The following is a 19009-nucleotide window of genomic DNA, read 5'->3' as shown; positions in this document are numbered from 1 at the left end:
TAATGAGGCTATTTTATATTAAATTTTTTTACTGAGTAATTTGAATTTTTCAAATATCATTTGATCTGTACATAAAAGGCGGATTTGTTGATTGATAGCTATCAAAAAGAAATTGATTAAGCTTAGAGACAGAATAAAGCATTAATTAGAGACAGCTTTAAAATAAGGAATGCTACATCAGACTACTTAAAGCCACTTGCAGTTCAAACAACAGGCTCATTCTAACCCTCAGAGGATATGCAATTAGTTTATAAATAGATCTCCAGATGACAAAAGGTGAAAATGATGTGTGCAATATGAGAAAATCTTTATTTTATACAGAGTTGATGCTAATTAAGATTAAAAGCAAAGCACTCCAACTTTGTGATGGCAAATTACTGAGGAACGGTTCTGTAAGTTACTTAAAGACTTAGTAATCTATCTCAGCCAGCTTATTTTTGTGACCTTTCCATTTATTGTCAAATCAACATGAAATTGGATATCACCAATGTTCCAGTCAAGAGACTTTATTGGAGAGTTTCTTGAATTTCTTCAGTATTTTTTGATGGTAAATTATGTGCCTTTAGACAGAAATAAATTAAAATCAGCATACTCCAAATTTGTAGAAATCCTGATAACCTGGCAAGAGTAATGCCTATGGATCTGCCCCCCCCACCCCCCAAAAAAAATATTCTGCTGACCAGGATTTTATCTATGAGTTCTGGGCCTATTCTTTGAAGAAGGAGCGAAGCCCTAAAGTTGTCCATTCTGGGGACGGAATTCCTGCACTGTTGCTGTAGAAAGGAGTCCCGAAGAGCTGGATATTTAGTAATTTACATAATACAACACTATATTTCCCAGGGTATTGGATTACTTGCCTTTCTATTGAATGATTTACGTTTGAAGTGCAGTCACTTATGATGGTAAAGAAAGCAGGCGTTCTGTGCTCAGCAGGCTCTTGCGAGCAGTAATGAGACGAACAGCCAATTCCTCTATTTTTGGTGCCTTTGGATGAGGGATGGGGCGGATTTTGGCCAGCATTCCAGGGGAGCTCCCAAGCCTTCTCTGAAAATTTTTACCGAGTCTTTTCGGTCCACCTGAAGCCAGGACACAGGAAGACAGGGCCTCAGTTTTCTGCCTCAATTGAAGGATAGCACCTCCAGCAACGCAGACTAGTGTCAGCCCAAATCACGAGCTCAAACCTGAAGTGGGGAATTCATCCACAACCTACGGGCTCAAAGTTGGGGGATGGAGCATTTCCTTGCATGAACTGAGCTCATGCACCACTGATACTTCTAATAAGTTAGGTCAACTTTGATAACTAATAGGGAATGCTCATATGGACATGTATCTTTTCTTTGGAGAGCAGCAAGCGTTTGTGCTTATTGAGGCAAAGAATGTATTTACTGCAGAATGACTGCTTTTCAACCAATGTCAGTAACTCAGGCCTGTGTAATGCATGGTAATATTTTGTCAACAACATCTCTCAATCAGAAGCACCAATGCGGATGTTTTCCTTTTAAATTTTGAAAGATTAGAATCTGTCAGGGGTGAATTCTGTACATTTCGATGTGCCGCAACCAAGCATTCAAAATTGGTTTGTTTAGGGCAGTTATCGATGGCAGACTGCCGTCCCATCGTCTGGACTGCATCAAAATTCATCATCCAAGGCTGGAAGGGTAGGGCTCAAACCAATTGGATTTCTCGGTTTTCAGAAAACCTTTTGAATCTTCATAGCTGATGTCATTCAAGTTCACAACACATCATCGTCTTTCTACAGTAAAATCCAACCCTAAACCCATTAGGCTAATCTCGCCCCATTGCCCTGTATTTCCGTTTGCTTAAATCCCGCTTCAATTTTCTTATAAGGTACAATCATCACAAGCTCGTGCAACACCCTCAGCGGCCAAGCAATCAAGCAATATTCCTCTCATAAAATGTTCTCTTATCCTCTTCGCAACAATTTAAAATAGAGGACTCTTCATCGTGAACATCCACAGCCTTTCCCCTCTCTGTCCCATCAAAATCTTCCATAATTTTGAAAGACTCAATTCAATTCCCTTTCAATCTTGTCCTCTCCAGTGGGAATGGTCCTAATATTTTGAGTTTCTACTCATACGTTTTCCACTCTGGCAATTTCTCAGAGAATAAACACTGTCCAAGCTCTATGACCTTAATGTATTTTCTATAATGGAGTGCCCAAAGCTGCACACGACATTCTAGACGTGGGTTAACCAATGTGATTGTGCAGAACAATTTCAGAGCAAAATATATTCGTTTGCCATGAACACTTCATTTTATCAGGAGCTGGAAACGATGTAGATGGCATGAATTAAATTAAAAGCAAAGAAAATTCACCATAGCGGAAGCAGAGAGAAAAGAAACAATTGTAAAATGACACAGGCAGAAAGTCAAATGGAATGAGTTGTGTGCGAGGCTTCGTGGATAGACGCAGAAATCTGTAGGAAGAACTGAAAGCTCCGACTGTTTCTGGAACTTGAACAGGCTGCCTGGTTTGATTTATTGTGAATGCTGCTGAATAGATAAAGAGAAAAGATCGTAACCCTCTGACTGCCTCTGCAGTGCAGCTAACCAGAAATACTCTGTTGCACTGCAGGAGAATTTACTCATCGAAGCAATGTTGGATTGCAGATGTAATGACGAAAATACTCATAGGCAGCGGCTCTTCGAGGCTTGCCAATGCTGAAATACCTCATTGACATGTTCCAGCACTCCTGCAAAATCAGCACACAGGTTTTTAGAATCCAGAGGTTTGATTGGATGAGAAACCAGCCTTCACACAAGTGGGAAGTCAGTAAAAATCTACAAGAGGAAAAGAGATTACGTCCCCAACACAAGTAAAACCACAATTAATGCCCTCCAGCTGTATATAATTAAACACAATTGATATACAATTGACACACCACCTCCAAAATGGAGTCTGGTAAGAGAGGAGGAGGAAATGAAATTAGGTGCAACCTTTAAAATTTTCTGCAAAATTTCAGGGTGGAGGGGGGGGGGGGGTTATGATAGTATAGAAAAGGTAAACTGAAGTTAAAGTAGCGATGGGGATTTCCCCAATCTCTGTAACTGCTAATAGTACACAATGGCAGATTTCCTGTAGTTAGGGAAGTGTAGCACTCAGCTTTTCAATGTAATTACCCTGCAAGTTCATTACATGAAGGCATTCTATACAGTTCCAGGGTAAGGGAATTAAAATCATTAACTGAATTTCGCTGATGCAGCTCTAAAGAATAAACACCATCCTTTCAATGTTCTGAGACTTACATAATAACTAACAAGCCCTTATTTTACTGTGTATCGCACAAAAGAGTTGTGTGAAAACTATGAAGACGAAACAGCAACATAAAACGTTGAAAATACACAGCATATCGATCAGCATCGTAAAAATTGTTTAATTTCTCATTAGGGGTTGAAATGAATAACTTGGTCCTCCCTGTACCCCCAGCCTTTCTCATCTTTCATATCCAATAACTCTCCATGTAGTTTCAGCATATTTTATTTTTCAGTCCTCAAAACACTGAATTTTATTTTTCTCAGTCATTTATAATCAGCTCTATTTTTTATTCTTCCTGACCTATTGCATAATAGGAGTTCCAATGGATCTCATAAAAGCAGCAGCATTCAAACATATGAAAGTCTTAGTGCTATCTTGGGAAATCAACAGATAAACTGCACCAGACCATTTATCTTGCTGTAATAAGATGCAACTGATAGTGCTAAACTTTATTTCCCACCTACGCTGACTAAATAAACGCACAGTTCAGATATTTTCTAATCTGGTTGGTTTGGTACATTATTGCATTAAGTGTCATATAGAAGTAGCTATGTACAGACACACATACACACAGAAATGTAATTTGAATGAACCCTCGGCTATTGTGTGGTTGTGCTTGATGTACCAGTCAATTTATTTTACACATGAGCTAGCAAACAAATATTCAACCAAGTTTCTCTTGAATACTGGGGAGAGGAAAACACATTGGTCCTCAAGGAATTTGTGACTCCCATTTGCCTTATCTTGCTGTCGTCCATCTCATCACCTCCCATCCGAAGGAAGTTTTGTTGCGACATAAACTGGGAGGAGAAAATTAGATATTTCGATCAGCTTCCTCAATCTCAATGTTGATGAACTGGCTCAACCAATAAACGGCTACGAAGGAGTAAGGACATAAATTGGGGGTGATTTGGAAAGGTGAGTATTGTGCAACAAAGCCTTATTCTCTTGTAACAACTCCACACCTCATTTTCTAAAATTCATTTATGGGATGTGGGCATTGCGGTTAACATTTATTGCCCATCCCTAGTTGCCCATAAGAAGGTTGTGGTGGAGTTGCCTTCTTGAACCGCTGCAGTCCCCGAGGTGCAGGTACACCCACAGTGCTGTTAAGGAGGGAGTTCCAAGACTTTGATCCAGCGACGGTGAAGAAATGGTGAAATATTTCCAAATAAGGATGGTGAGTGACTTTATGGGGAACTTCCAGGTAGTGGTGTTCCCAGGTTATTCTTGAAGGAATTTGAGACTCCTATTTACCTTCTCAACCTTCCCCTGAGGCATGCTGATCCTCAGATTAAACCATCACCACTCAGCTCTCCCCTTCATAGGGGAGAGAAGCCAATGGTCATCTGAGTCTATAGCGATGTTACCTTTACCGGTGTTCCCAGATGGTACACATTGCTCCCACTGCTCGTCAGTGCTGGAGGGATTGAATGTTGGTGGAAGGGGTAGCAATCAAGCAGGCTGCTTTGTCCTGGATAGTGTAGAGCTTCTTGAATGTTGTTGGAGCTGCATTCACCCAGGCAAATGGAGAGTATTCCATCACACACCTGACTTGTGGCTTGTAGATGGTGGACAGCTTTGTGGAATCAGCTGGTGAGTAACCCACCACTGGATTCCTAGTTTTTATAGCCACAGTATTTATATGGCTAGTTCAGTTCAGTTTCTGGTCAATGGTAACCCCCAGGATGTTATCATGGGCGATTCAGCAATGGTAATGCCATTGAATGTCAAGGGGCGGTCTTAATATAAGCCCAATACAGATCAACCATGATCTAACTCTATGGTGGATAGAAAGTCCGAAAAACATAATTAGATATTGTGGTGGCACAGTGGTTAGCACTGCCACCTCACAGCCCCAGGGAGTTGGGTTTGATTCCGGCCTTTGGTGACTGCCTGTGTGGAGTTTTGCACATTCTCCCCATGTATGCGTGGGTTTCCTCCGGGTGCTTCGGTTTCCTCCCAACAGTCTAAAGATGTGCATGTGGATTGCCCATGATCAATGTGCGGGGTTACAGGCAAAGGGAGGAGGAAGTAGGCTTAGATAGAGTGCTCTTTCAGAGAGTCAGTACAGACTTGATGGACTAACTGGCCTTCTGCACTGTAAGGATTCTATGTTTCCTTTATACAAGGGGAATATTGTGATATGAATTCTTATTTCACAAGGGAAGATAAATAAAAAGGTTACTTCTTTAATTCAATCGATCTCGATACTGAATTGTTAGTCCCTTATTTCACTTCAGCTGACCACAAAAGTTTCCATTCTACATGCAATTAAATTAATTATAGTGAAATAATTATTTCTATTATAAAATAATTTAGGTGCTGAGGCTTCGATCTTGAAATGTTGAGACTAAAGCCGAGCGTTTTGACTTTGATATTTGGTCCTAATGGGATCCTTCTTTCTAATTTCTTCATGATAATCATGCAGCTTTTAAAAAGAGTTATCCTCCCCTTGGGAGCTTGATTGAAAAAGAATATTAATGACGTGACTAATTCCATCGAAGGCTAACCATAGTGTGGAGAAAACGTATTATTGCGCAGCTGAGTTTTAACCTGAGTATTTCGGACTTCCGGTTGCGGCTATGCGGAGCTAAGCCGCACGTTCGGCAGCTCACGCTTTAAAAGGACTTGTGGGCTCTTTTAAGGGCCCCAAACGGCGCTGATTCGACGATTCCCGGTGGATAAAGGGGTCTGGAGCAAACCCTCCGGGATTTATGGTTCGGACGCGAAGTGGGGCGAGGAGAAAAACGGCAGCAGCTCCCCTGGAAAAGCGGGGGAAGGTGGACAAAATGGCGGCTGGTGGAGCCCCTGAGGAGTGGAGGCAGTGGGCTGAGGAGCAGCAGGCGGCCCTTCTGCGCTATTTCACGGAGCTGAAAGGGGAGTTGTTGGCATCCCTGAAGGTGACGACGAGTAAGCTGCTGGAGACCCAGACAACCCAGGGTGCAGCGATACTCGAGTTGCAGCAGCAGGCCTCTGAGCACGAGGAGGTGGTTTCGGCCGTCGTGGGGTAGGTGGAGATACACGAGGCACTTCATAAAAAGTGGCAAGATCGGTTCGAGGAGATGGAGCTTCGGTTCCTGGGCCTCGAGGAGGGGCTGGAGGGGTCGGACCTGCCGGCCTATGTGGCCGTGATGTTGAACTCGCTGGTGGGGGCAGGATTCTTCCATCTGCCCCTGGAGCTGGAGGGGGCCCACAGAGTGCTGGCCAGGCGGCCTAAGGCGAATAAACCCCCGCGGGCGGTGCTGGTGTGGTTCCATCGGTTCAGTGACCGGGAGTGTGTTCTCCAATGGGCCAAGAAGGTGAGGAGTAGTAAGTGGGAGAATTCGGTAGTGCGTATCTACCAGGACTGGAGTGCGGAGGTGGCCAAGCGGAGAGCTGGGTTTAACCGGACGAAGGCGGTGCTCCATGGAAAGCAGGTGAAGTTCGGCATGTTGCCACCTGCGCGCCTGTGGGTCACCTACAATGACCGGCATCACTACTTTGAGTCCCCGGAGGAAGCGTGGGCCTTTGTGCAGGCTGAAAAGCTGGACTCGAACTAGAGATTGGGGGCTGTGGGAGTTTTTCTATTCTATTCATGTATCATTGTTTATGCTGTACCGGGTTATTCTGTTTGTTTTTGTTTTTTCTCTTGCTTTCGGACAATGTGGGTTATGGTTCTGTGTTCTAAGGGGGGTACTGGGGTTTGTCGTTGATCTGTGTCTTTGTTTGTACGGAGTTGGTGGTTGGGTTGGGACTGCGGTTTGGGAGCTGCATTGGTGGGGTGGGGCAGTGTGAAAGCGCGGGCTTTTCTCTGGTTTCCCGCGCTGCGGGACGAGGGGGTGGAGCTGGTGGCGAGGGGCGTGGTTATTAGACCGGGTTTCCTGCGCTGAAGCGGTGCCCAGGAGCTGATGCAGGGGAGGAGGGGGGACCTCATATCGGGAGGGGTCAGAGTTAGAGCGGGAGCTGCCGGTGTCAGCAGAAGTCAGCTGGCTCACGGGAGTACAGTGGAGGGAGAGTCGCGACTAGGAGGGGTCCTAGCCTGGGGGGGGCCCGGGAGTTTTCGCATCTGAAGGGGCTGAAGGCGGACGTGGCCATGCTCCAGGAGACCCACCTGAAGGTGGCGGACCGGGTCCGTCTGAGGAAGGGATGGGTGGGACAGGTTTTCCACTCAGGACTCGACTCGAAGAACCGGGGGATGGCGATCCTGGTGGGGAAGAGGGTGGCGTTTGAGGCGTCTGAGGTTGTGGCTGACAGTGGCTGACAGTGGCGGCAGATATGTGATGGTGAGCGGTAAGCTGCAGGGGGAGAGGGTGGTGTTGGTTAATGTGTACGCCCCAAATTGGGATGATGCTGGTTTCATGAGGCGTATGTTGGGCCTGGAGGTGGGGGGCTTGATCATTGGGGGGGGGGGGGGGACACTTCAATACGGTGCTGGATCCCCTACTGGATCGTTCTAGTTCAAGGACAGGCAGGAGGCCAGCGGCGGCCAAGGTATTGAGGGGGAAGCACGGTAGCATGGTGGTTAGCATAAATGCTTCACAACTCCAGGGTCCCAGGTTCGATTCCCGGCTGGGTCACTGGCTGTGCGGAGTCTGCACGTCCTCCCAGTGTGTGCGTGGGTTTCCTCCGGGTGCTTTGGTTTCCTCCCACAGTCCAAAGATGTGCGGGTTAGGTGGATTGGCCATGCTAAATTGCCCGTAGTGTCCTAAAAAGTAAGGTTAAGGGGGGGTTGTTGGGTTACGGGTACAGGGGGGATACGTGGGTTTAAGTAGGGTGATCATTGCTCGGCACAACATCGAGGGCCGAAGGGCCTGTTCTGTGCTGTACTGTTCTATGTTTATGGACCAGATGGGAGGAGTGGATCCCTGGAAGTTCGGGAGGCCGAGGGCTCGGGAGTACTCCTTTTTCTCCCATGTGCACAGGGTTTATTCCTGCATAAATTGATTAAGGTAAAGATAGATAGTTTTTTGAAGAATAAAGGGATTAAGGGTTATGGTGTTCGGGCCAGAAAGTGGAGCTGAGTCCACAAAAGATCAGCCATGATCTCAAATGAATGGCGGAGCAGGCTCGAGGGGCCAGATGGCCTACTCCTGCTCCTAGTTCTTATGTTCTTATGATTTCTTTGTCTTGAGCAGGGGACTGGTCCCGAGGGTGGAGGAGGCCGAATATTCGGCTATCGCGATTTCGGACCATGCTCCGCATTGGGTGGATCTGGAGATGGGGGAGGCGCGGGACCAGTGCCCGCTTTGGCGTCTGGACGTGGAGCTGTTGGCTGATGAGGAGGTGTGTAGGAGGGTTCGGGGATGTATCGAGAGGTACCTCGAGGTCAATAATACTGGGGAGGTCCAGGTGGGGATGGTGTAGGAGGCTCTGAAGGCAGTGATTAGGGTGGAGCTGATCTCCATCCGAGCCCATAGGGAGAGGGGGGAGGGGAGGGAGAGGGAGAGACTGGTGGAGGAGCTGTTGAGTGTGGATAGGAGGTACGCGGAGGCCCCGGAGGAGGGATTGCTGGGGGAACGGCGTAGCTTGCAGGCCAAGTTTGATTTATTGACCACCAGAAAGGCGGAGACACAGTGGAGGAAGGCGCAGGGAGCGGTCTATGAGTATAGAGAGAAGGCGAGCAGGATGCTGGCGCACCAGCTGCATAAACGGGACACGGCTAGAGAGATTGGTAGAGTGAAGGATAGAGATGGGAATGTGGTGCGGCAGAGGTCAATGCGGTCTTTAGGGACTTCTATAGGGAACTGTACCGGTCGGAGCCGCCGGCGGTGGGAGGGGGAATGGAGAATTTTTTGGACAGGCTCCGATTTCCAAGGGTGCAGGAGGAGCAGGTGGAGGGACGGGGGGGCGCCGATTGGAGGAGCTGGTTAGAGGGATTGGCCACATGCAGTCGGGGAAGGCACCGGGACCGGATGGGTTCCCGGTTGAATTTTATAAGAAATATGCGGACCTGCTGGGCCCCCTGTTGGTCAGGGTGGGGGTGTTCTGCCCACGACGATGTCTCGGGCACTAATCTCACTGATCCTGAAGCGTGATAAGGACCCCTTGCAGTGCGGTTCATACAGGCCGATTTCACTGCTGAATGTAGACGCCAAGTTGCTGGCGAAGATCTTGGCCACTAGAATAGAGGACTGTGTGCCGGGGGTGATACATGAAGATCAGACGGGTTTTGTGAAGGGGAGGCAGCTGAACACTAACGTGCGAAGGCTGCTAAATGTGATAATGATGCCGGCAGCAGAAGGAGAGGCGGAGATTGTGGTGGCATTGGATGCGGAGGCCTTTGACAGGGTTGAGTGGGGGTACTTGTGGGAGGTGTTGGAGAGGTTCGGGTTTGGGGTGGGGTTTATTAAATGGGTGAGGTTGCTGTACGAGGCCCCAATGGCGAGTGTAGCGACAAATGGGAGGAGGTCCGAGTACTTCAGGCTCCCCCGTGGGACGAGGCAGGGGTGCCCCCTGTCCCCCTTGTTTTTTGCGCTGGCAATAGAGCCTCTTGCCATGGCTCTCAGGGAGACGAGGAGGTGGAGGGGTTTGGTGCGAGGTGGGGAGGAGCACCGAGTGTCGCTGTATGCGGACGACTTGCTGTTGTATGTAGCAGACCCGGTGGGGGGAATGCCGGAGGTGATGGAGATTCTTGCTGAGTTCGGGAGTTTTTCGGGATATAAATTGAACCTGGGCAAGAGTGAGCTGTTTGTCGTACACCCGGGAGATCAGGAGGAGGGGATTGGTAGGCTCCCGCTAAAGAGGGCAGTGAGGAGTTTTAGGTACCTAGGGGTTCAGGTGGCTAGGAGCTGGGGGACTCTGCACAAGCTCAATTTTACTAGGTTGGTGGAGCAGATGGAGGAGGAATTTAAAAGGTGGGACATGCTGCCGTTGTCGTTGGCGGGTAGAGGACAGTCCGTTAAAATGACGGTACTCCCGAGGTTTTTGTTTTTGTTTCAGTGCCTCCCCATTTTCATTCCGAGGGCCTTTTTTAGGAGGGTGAACAGCAGCATTCTGGGATTTGTTTGGGCGCATGGGACCCCGAGGGTAAGGAGGGTCTTTTTGGAGCGGGGCAGGGATAGAGGGGGGCTGGCGCTGCCCAGCCTCTCTGGGTACTATTGGGCGGCTAATGTCTCGATGGTACGCAAGTGGGTAATGGAGGGGGAGGGGGCAGCATGGAAAAGGATGGAGATGGCGTCCTGCGGAGGCACGAGCCTGAAGGCACTGGTAACGGCTCCGTTGCCGCTCCCTCCAACGAGGTAGACCACGAGCCCGGTGGTGGCGGCCCCCCTCAAAATTTGGGGGCAGTGGAGGCGACATAGGGGGGAAGTGGGGGGCTCGGTGGAGGCCCCGCTGCAGGGGAACCACCAGTTTGTCCCAGGGAACATGGATGGCGGGTTCCTGGGGTGGCACAGGGCGGGCATTAGGAAGTTGGGATACCTGTTTATTGACGGGAGGTTCGCGAGCCTTGGTGAACTGGAGGAGAAGTTTGAGCTCCCCCCGGGGAATATGTTAAGGTACCTTCAGGTCAAGGCGTTTGCTAGGCGACAGGTGGAGGGGTTCCCTTTGCTGCCTCCGCGGTGGGTAAGGGATAGGGTGCTTTCGGGGGTGTGGGTCGGGGATGGGAAGGTGTCTGACATCTACCAGGTAATACAGGAGGTGGGGGAGGCGTCGGTAGAGGAGCTGAAGGCTAAGTGGGAGGTGGAGCTGGGGGAGCAAATTGAGGAGGGGACATGGGCAGACACCCTGGAGAGGGTGAACTCCTCCTCTTCATGTGCGAGGCTTAGTCTCATCCAGTTCAAGGTGCTGCACCGGGCCCACATGTCCGGATCTAGGATGAGTAGGTTCTTTGGGGGCGAAGACAGGTGCGTCAGGTGTTCGGGGAGTCCAGCGAACCATGCCCATATGTTCTGGGCATGCCCGGCACTGGAGGAGTTCTGGAAGGGGGTGGCGAGGACGGTGTCGAGGGTGGTGGGATCCAGGGTCAAGCCAGGCTGGGGACTCGCGATATTTGGGGTTGGGGTGGAGCCGGGAGCACAGGAGGCGAAAGAGGCCGATGTCTTGGCCTTTGCGTCCCTAGTAGCCCGGCGGAGGATCTTGCTGCAGTGGAAAGATGCGAGACCTCCGAGTGTGGAGACCTGGATTAATGACATGGCGGGATTCATTAAGTTGGAGAGGGTTAAGTTCGCCCTGAGGGGGTCGGTAGAAGGGTTCTTGGCAGCCTTTCCTCGACTTTCTGGCTCAACGATAAGGTACTAGGTCAGCAGCAGCAGCAGCAACCCGGGGGGGAAGGGGGGGGGGGGGGGGAAGTTTAGGGGGATAGTGTTTAAGTTAATTTGCTTATTGTTAATTTATTCTGTTGTTTATTGGGGTTGGGGGGGGGTTTATTATATGCGTTGTTACGGGTGCCGGGGGTGTTTATTATCATTATTGTTATTGTTATTATTGATATATATTTTTCAAAAAATTCCAATAAAAATTATTTAAAAAAAAAACCAGGAGTATTTCTTCAAGAGCAGCAGAAAGCTCTCATTCCCTTTGAGAAATCCATTTTTTGTAACCATCATAATATAAAACAAACCTCTAATCCAGTGGTCAAGTACTGAAAAGTTCTGAAGAACTCTGTCCAAAACAGAAATGATACCAGGAGTAATTTTTACAAGTCCTCTGAAGAACGTAGAGTCAGAAATGTTGCCTTGTACTCTTGGGAGAAGAATTAAAATTCAAGATTGTACTTTGGTTACTAATGGCACAAAATGCTAAAGCCATTTACCTTCCACGCTGTCTTCTGAGTGGATTCTGTGCCGTCCGAAATTTGTAATTCTTCTGCTGCTCCTGCTTTCTTTTGCGTGTGTACAGTCTGTTGCCTCAGTACAGTCATCTGTAAAGAGAAATGTGCAATGAGAGCCATGCGACGAAAGGCTATTAACAGTGTGCATTATGCAGATCAGCAAGTTGTATCATTCATAGAATCATAGAATTTACAGTGCAGAAGGAGGCCATTTGGCCCATCGAGTCTGCACCGGCCCTTGGAAAGAGCACCCTAACTAAGCCCTTACTTCCACCTTATCCCCACACCTTCATCCTATCCCCGTAACCCCATCTGACCTTTTTTGGACACTAAAGGGCAATTTAGCATAGCCAATCCACCTAACCTGCACATCTTTATGCTGTGGGAGTAAACCCACGCAAACACGGGGAGAACAGGCAGACTCCCCACAGACAGTGACTCAAGTCGGGAATCAAACCTTGGACCCTGGAGCTGTGAAGCAACTGTGATAACCACTGTGCTACCATGCTGCCCATCATCATTATTCGTCAGGAAACTGCAGTGTGCATATGTGAACAAAGCTGGGAGAAAGGAGACCAGTTACAGTACGGATATTGAAGTACATACCTCCAAGCGAGAGTAAAATCGGAGTTTAGCAGGGCTGGATGTCACCTCATGCAAAAACTAAGGAATGCACAGAAACATCAGGGCCAGAGTGATCTCCAAGACTCATTTTGAATGTCTGGGGAAGAGGAGTCTTGGAATCTCCAAGATCACCTGGTTTTGGTTGAATATATTACAATTTACAAGCTATCAAGTTGCGTAGTGCTGAATGGAGGGTCTTTTTCTGTTAGCCATATCTCATAAAAATATGAATACGTGAACCAAAAAGACAAAAATTCAGGCATGCTTAAAGCAAATCAGGAAAGATATATCCAGAAATATCGGCACACAATCATAAACCAGGTGAGGGAAAGGCCTTCACCGTTAACTTCTTCTTGCCATTATTTGCATAGTAAAAGGGTAAATATATTAAAAAAACGCCCAGGCATTGGCAGCATTCACCCATATTACACTTGCGAACAGACAGCAATTTCAGATGCCTTCGACAGAACATTCCAACCCGCGATCTCTAGCAACTAGGACAAAGGCAACCGATGCATGGGAGCACCACTTCTTGCAAGTTCACCTCCAAGCCATCACCATCCCGATTGGAATGAACTCGCTATTTATTCCTTCAGTGCCACTCGGTCAAAATTGTGGAACTCCCTGCCAAACAGCTTTGTGGGTGTACCTACACCACATGGAATGCTTGTTGACTGCAGTGGTTCAAGAAGGTGGCTCACCACCACCTCACCAAAGGCAACTGGGGATGTACAATGAAAGCTGGCCTAGCCAGTAATGCTCACATCCCCATGATATAATTAAAAAACACGTGCAATTAAACGTACAAATCAAAAGGGTGCAGTCAGTGGTTCCCGATTCTTCCAAATGGTGCGTTGTTTATGTCCTCGCTGACAGAAATCACTTGAATTAACCTGAACTTTCACTTACATTGAACTAGCTGCGTACGTCCTTGAAAAGGTTATGCCTTGTGATGATAGATAACTGTGTTTTACTGCACACTAAAAATGTACCTTATATTTGTGGAATCGCACATTTTTCCAATTTTTATAAAACATAGATCTTTCAAATGAAAGTTATTTATTTCTTAATATTTAGGGTATTTCAGTTACCAGCTTAACCTCGTGTGCATTTCCTGGGCTGAATTCTCAGTTTCGCAACTCTGGAAAGGTGAATTGCGATTGGGCGGAGGATCGTGTAAAAGTGAAAAATCGAGGCTTGCGCCTGCCGCCGATTCCGACGCCATGCTCCAGGCCCTCACTGGCAGCGATATCGATGTTGGCACCCTGGTGGATGTATGGAAAACCATAATTTTAATATATTTAAACCTCATTAGCGGTTTGGATATATAAGACACCACCCTCCAGTGATGCAACACCCGTTTTGGGCAGAGGTCCCACAGGAACGAATTATTGCAAGTATTGACAAGCGGGGCCTGGTGCCATGACTCAGAGGGGTGGGGGTTCAGGAGGCTAAAGAAACTGTGAAAATCCATTGAATATTGTTGGGCTTGCTGAGGGCTGGTTGCCTGGGTGGGGGGGGGGGGGGGGGGGGGGGGGGGGGGAAGTAGCGGGGAGCAGCTTGGAGCCAAGTCTGCGGACTTGGGGTGTCCCTCTTGGGATCAAGGTGGCCTGGCTCAGATCGCCATTGCTGCAGTCTGTCTTTAAAAAGCATCCCTTTGGTGCTACGTGCAGGATCCTGGCTGCTCACACTGCTGAGTATGAGAACTGCCCGTGTTCTTTGAATGCTCAGGGAGCCTCTGCTCATCTGGAAGCCGACTCAGGCCACCCCACTGGACACCCTCGTACCCCAGCTGTTTCATCAAGGGGATTGGCATGATCAAATTAATGAGGGGCCCACCAGCTGTTGGAACTCCTCAGAAGTGCAGCCCCACTGCAGAGGAAGCAGGGGATCAGCAGAGCTCACCCCAACCAGAGGACACTTGCACCGTGGCCTTTGGAACCCTCCCTGGTTAGCTGCTCCCATCTCCGAGCAGAAGCCTTACCAGTGACAGTCACCCCTCCACATCACCAGTTGTCTCCCCTGGTGAGGCTGGCAGCGCTCACTGCCCCTGCCACCACCTCCCAGGTGATGTTCAGGAGGGCAGGCTCGGGCATGTGACCCACCCTGGTGAAGGGGGCATCCCTCCTCTCGTCACTGGCATGGAGCTGTGGATCAATCCTGGAAGTCTGAGCTCGGGGGGGCAGGTCTTCTGTGAGCCATCTTCGTGGCTGCAGTGAGTGTGTGATAAGTGGATTACTTAAAAACAGCTGCAGCTGCCAAGCTCTTCAGCGCTATCTCTGGCCCCAGTGGTTAGAACTCACGCTGGGCCGGGAATTGTTCCGAATTCACATGGGCAGAGTGCTGGTCTATTTGCATATCCTGGCTCGTTTTCCAAATAACAGCACCAAAGGGAACGCAAATCGCACACAATTCAGTCCTGGCGGCAACACTCGACTCCCAAATAGAGAATCCTGCCCCCTGTTTCATCATGTGCTCAAAGTCTAGATGGTGTCTTTGAGACTTGTTTATTTTCCCTAAGTAAGCGACTCAAGACTGTACTTTGTTAAAAATAATTACTCCTTATTTACAGCCACTACATACATATTGGGACCTCCAGAATTGTTCCACCCCAGATTACTCAACCATGTGCTATGACATTATCATTACATCAACATCATGTGCTTCTGATGTTAACACTTGATTTTACATGTCCCAATTTTTATTTCGCTCCCTGCAAAATGATTAAAAAGTAACTTTTCTCCCCACAAAATGATTAAACAGTCAGGGATAATCAGTGTTTTGCTTGGCTGTGAGGATTCATCACTGCGATTGGCTGCTTACCTTGCTTGATGACAATACTATTGCTGGTTTCCAGAGATCCCCTAAAGCTGGCACCAGAACTAAATGAATGTCGAGAAAGATGCAATCCATCCCACAGAACTGTCCAGATCCCTGTGGACAGCTTTTTAAGGTTAGTACTGCTTACCATAACTTTGCCACTGTCATAAAGCACACTGATGTTATCTGCAAGGGCATCCCAACTCAGAACACTGGTTCACGGGATGTACAGTTTTGTTTTATTTTGGTGTGAGGAAACAAATGAAACCCTAGTGAGAATAAAATAGCCCAGTCGTTGTCTAACAATTATCAAGACTATTTATCAAAGGCAAACACCCACAAACCGGATGACTACACTCTCATGCTATTAAAATCTATGAATTATTAAACACATACTGTTTCTATAGAACATACGCTTTAATATATCTATAAAATATATCTACTATACTGCACTCGGTAAGACTTCCCCTGTTCCCCAAACAACATTGAAAAACCAGCTATAGTTACCGCACAATACAGGGATGATACTCAACTCTGGGAACCGGCTTTTTCCTGGTCCTTTGAAGGTATTTTAAAATTGCTGTTACAAATGTTTTCTGCACTGCCTTGGTTCTAAGACTTAGAAGTTTGTTTTCTGTAAACTTGGCCTTCTGGCTTGGTGGCTGGAAACTGGCCTGTTCATTTCCTGAGACTGCTACATGGTAATTGCCTCCCTTCCTTCTCAGGGACTGGTTAATTATACCTTTGTTGTTCTTTGATTATGCCTTCCGTTGATTCGGCTGTCTGCCCCCATCAACTTCCTTGACTATACATTAACATATGTATATCTCAGGGACGTTCCCAATCGTCTATATTCGGTTTCTCCTCCATTCTAAACTCATTGCCGGGAGAGATGCATACCAATTGAATCCCTTTTAATACCGTCTCGAGGTGGATTCATGACACCACAAAGTCAATGCCATTCTGATATATTTCAAATTATCTGCCAGATCCACAGAAAATGAAAGGAGGGTAAATAGTTCCTCAGGTGAGAATAATAAACACCCTCTCCATACAGTCTCTGGAATTCCCTTTTTGGTTATCACCCTCTATAGAATTAGCACCTCTTAATCATTATATTATGCTATGACAAAAAGACACAGCTGAAGGCGGCAAAATGTAATTTTTTTTGTATCATTGACAGCTTTTGCTGTCACCTCTGTTGGGTATTTACGTAAATATATTCACGTAAATGCAAATATTTTCAGAGAGCTTCTACAATGGTTCACTGATCTTCACTTTGGACACCACTCACTTATCCCATATGCTACATGCATCCATCATAGTTTAAGCTGTAAGTCAGCATTTCAATCTAAATGTCAGCCTGTTCATGTATTATTAGAAAAATCATTTATCGCCCATTATATTACAACCTAAGGTCATTTCAAATTACTTTACAGTCAATGGAGAATTTTTGATGTATAGCCATTGTTGCAATATAGGAAACACAGCAGCCAATTTGCACATGGCAAGGTCCCTCAACCAGCAATGTGATATTGAGATTTTATTTCAAAGGCTGTTCGTTGGGGGCTTAATATTGCAAAGAGATTGGTGACAACTCCCCTGTTCTTCCTTAGATTCTCATAATAGAATCCTTTATATCCATCTGAGCGGGCAAACAGAGCCTCAGTTTAACAGCACACATCTTCCAATTTTCAGATGGTCATACCCAGATGTCTTCAACTCGGAATTAAATTTGGAGATTTTGGATGATTCACTCACTTATCGAAATAGGTACCCAGAAAAGGTTAAAAAGATTGAAACCAGTTCTGAATAACTATACTATTGAACACTCGGCTCCCCACTGGACCCTCCAACTATCCTTGGACCCTGCAACTAGCCCCAGGCCACATAACTAGCCATCTCCTGATTCCTTACAACCCACACTGCCATCCACTTAGCTGCCAGCCTAACTCCTCAACCACCCACCTGCCAACCTGCCCCTTCACCCTCCCACCTGCCAGCATACCCCTTGGCCACCCTGCCCCCTCACCATCTGACCACCCTGCCACCTCACCCACCCTGCCCCCTCATCCACCCTGGCCCCTCATTCGCTCTCCAAACACCCTGCCTCCTGAGCCACCCTCCTACCACCCTGCCCCCTTAGCCCGCAACTGACTTCTCACCCACCCAGATGCCAGCCTACCAGCAGATCCACTTACCTGCTACCCTACCCGTTCACCCACCCAACCTTCACCCTACACCCATGTCGTCATCACCCTATCCTCTCACACACTTACCTTCTCTCCCTAGCTTGGCAGAGTGACTTCTGGACTGTTAAACTCTGTACGTACCAGCTAGAGCCAGAAAGAGGGAGCATGGCTTCTATGATGGTTCTCTCCACTTGAGAATTTGGAAGGACCCTTCATTGGAAAACAGACTGGGACAATCAAGTTAAGTAGGCAATTGTTTGTCTGATGTGGGTCAGAAGTAGAGATTCCAACCCAGGCTGAAAGTTCTGGGCCACTAATGTTTCACCCTCGTCCACACACTCAGTATTGCACTGGAGTGTCAGCTTCAGCTTTGTAGATTGTGACTTGAAACATAAACTTTCTGACACAGGACCAAACGAAATATACTCATCTTCATCACAGTCATTATTTGCAGTTAGTTCCTTCAATAGCACCTTCCAAACTCTGCAACCATCATTATCCAGAAGGACAAGGGCAGCAGATACCTGAGAAAACCACCACCTGGACGTTCCCCTCCAAGTCACTCACTAACCCGACTTTATCCTGTGGGTGTACCTACACTATGAACTACAGTGGTTCAAGGAGGCAGCTAACCACCACCTTCTCAAGTGCAATTAAAGATGGGCAATAAATGCTGGCCCAGACAACGACAGCACATCCCATGAACGAATAAGAAAGAGGGTGAAAATACCACAGAACTACAAACCAGGATACCGAAAAGCACCAGTAACTTGATTTTATAGAGTGCATAAAATAGTAAAAAGACTATTAGATCACAGGGGCATAATCATACAAACGTTGACACTAAACCACACAACGGGATTTTAAGACGGCTGATCAAAAATGTATTCAAAGAGGTCTGCTTTAAAGAACGTCTTAAAGGAGGGGAGAGAGCAAGAGCAGCAGAGGGGTTCAGGGAGGAAATTCCACAGTTTACAGACAAGGCAACTGAAGCCTCATCCACCAATGGTGGAGCGATTAAAATTGTGAACAACCAATTGAATCTTAAAAACTCCTGTAAAGCGCCTAAACTCTATTATTGATTAAAATCTGACACTCAACCACGTAAGGTCATATAGGACAGATGGCCCAAGGTGATGTTTGTAATAATTAGTAATGTTGGATGATGAATGTGATTGAAGTCCCAGGCTAGTTGTTAATCAACACCATTTTAAGTCGGAAATTGATTTTAATGAGTGAGAAATACGGACTTCCAATGTTTTATCAAAGCAAAAAGATATTCCTGTATCTTGCCTGGTGTTAGAAGATTGTTGTGATGCATCTGAGAATTACTAAAGGGCTAGA

General features: G+C 47.2%; 1 protein-coding gene across 6 annotated transcripts in view; it reads right to left on the bottom strand.

The window, feature by feature from the left end:
• The window catches only part of LOC119978229 (liprin-alpha-2-like), a 768706-nt gene that overhangs the window by 142244 nt on the left and 607453 nt on the right, over positions 1-19009 (bottom strand). For all 6 annotated transcript variants that reach the window (XM_038819687.1, XM_038819682.1, XM_038819685.1 and 3 more), the window contains one exon: positions 12012-12119. In XM_038819687.1, coding sequence (XP_038675615.1) covers positions 12012-12119 — 108 coding nt within the window. The remainder of the gene's footprint in view (positions 1-12011; positions 12120-19009) is intronic.

The sequence above is a fragment of the Scyliorhinus canicula genome, chromosome 15 (genome assembly GCF_902713615.1).
Source record: "Scyliorhinus canicula chromosome 15, sScyCan1.1, whole genome shotgun sequence".
Taxonomy (NCBI): domain Eukaryota; kingdom Metazoa; phylum Chordata; class Chondrichthyes; order Carcharhiniformes; family Scyliorhinidae; genus Scyliorhinus; species Scyliorhinus canicula.
Note: the sequence above shows the minus strand (reverse complement) of the source record. Positions and strands in the feature narration are given on the sequence as shown.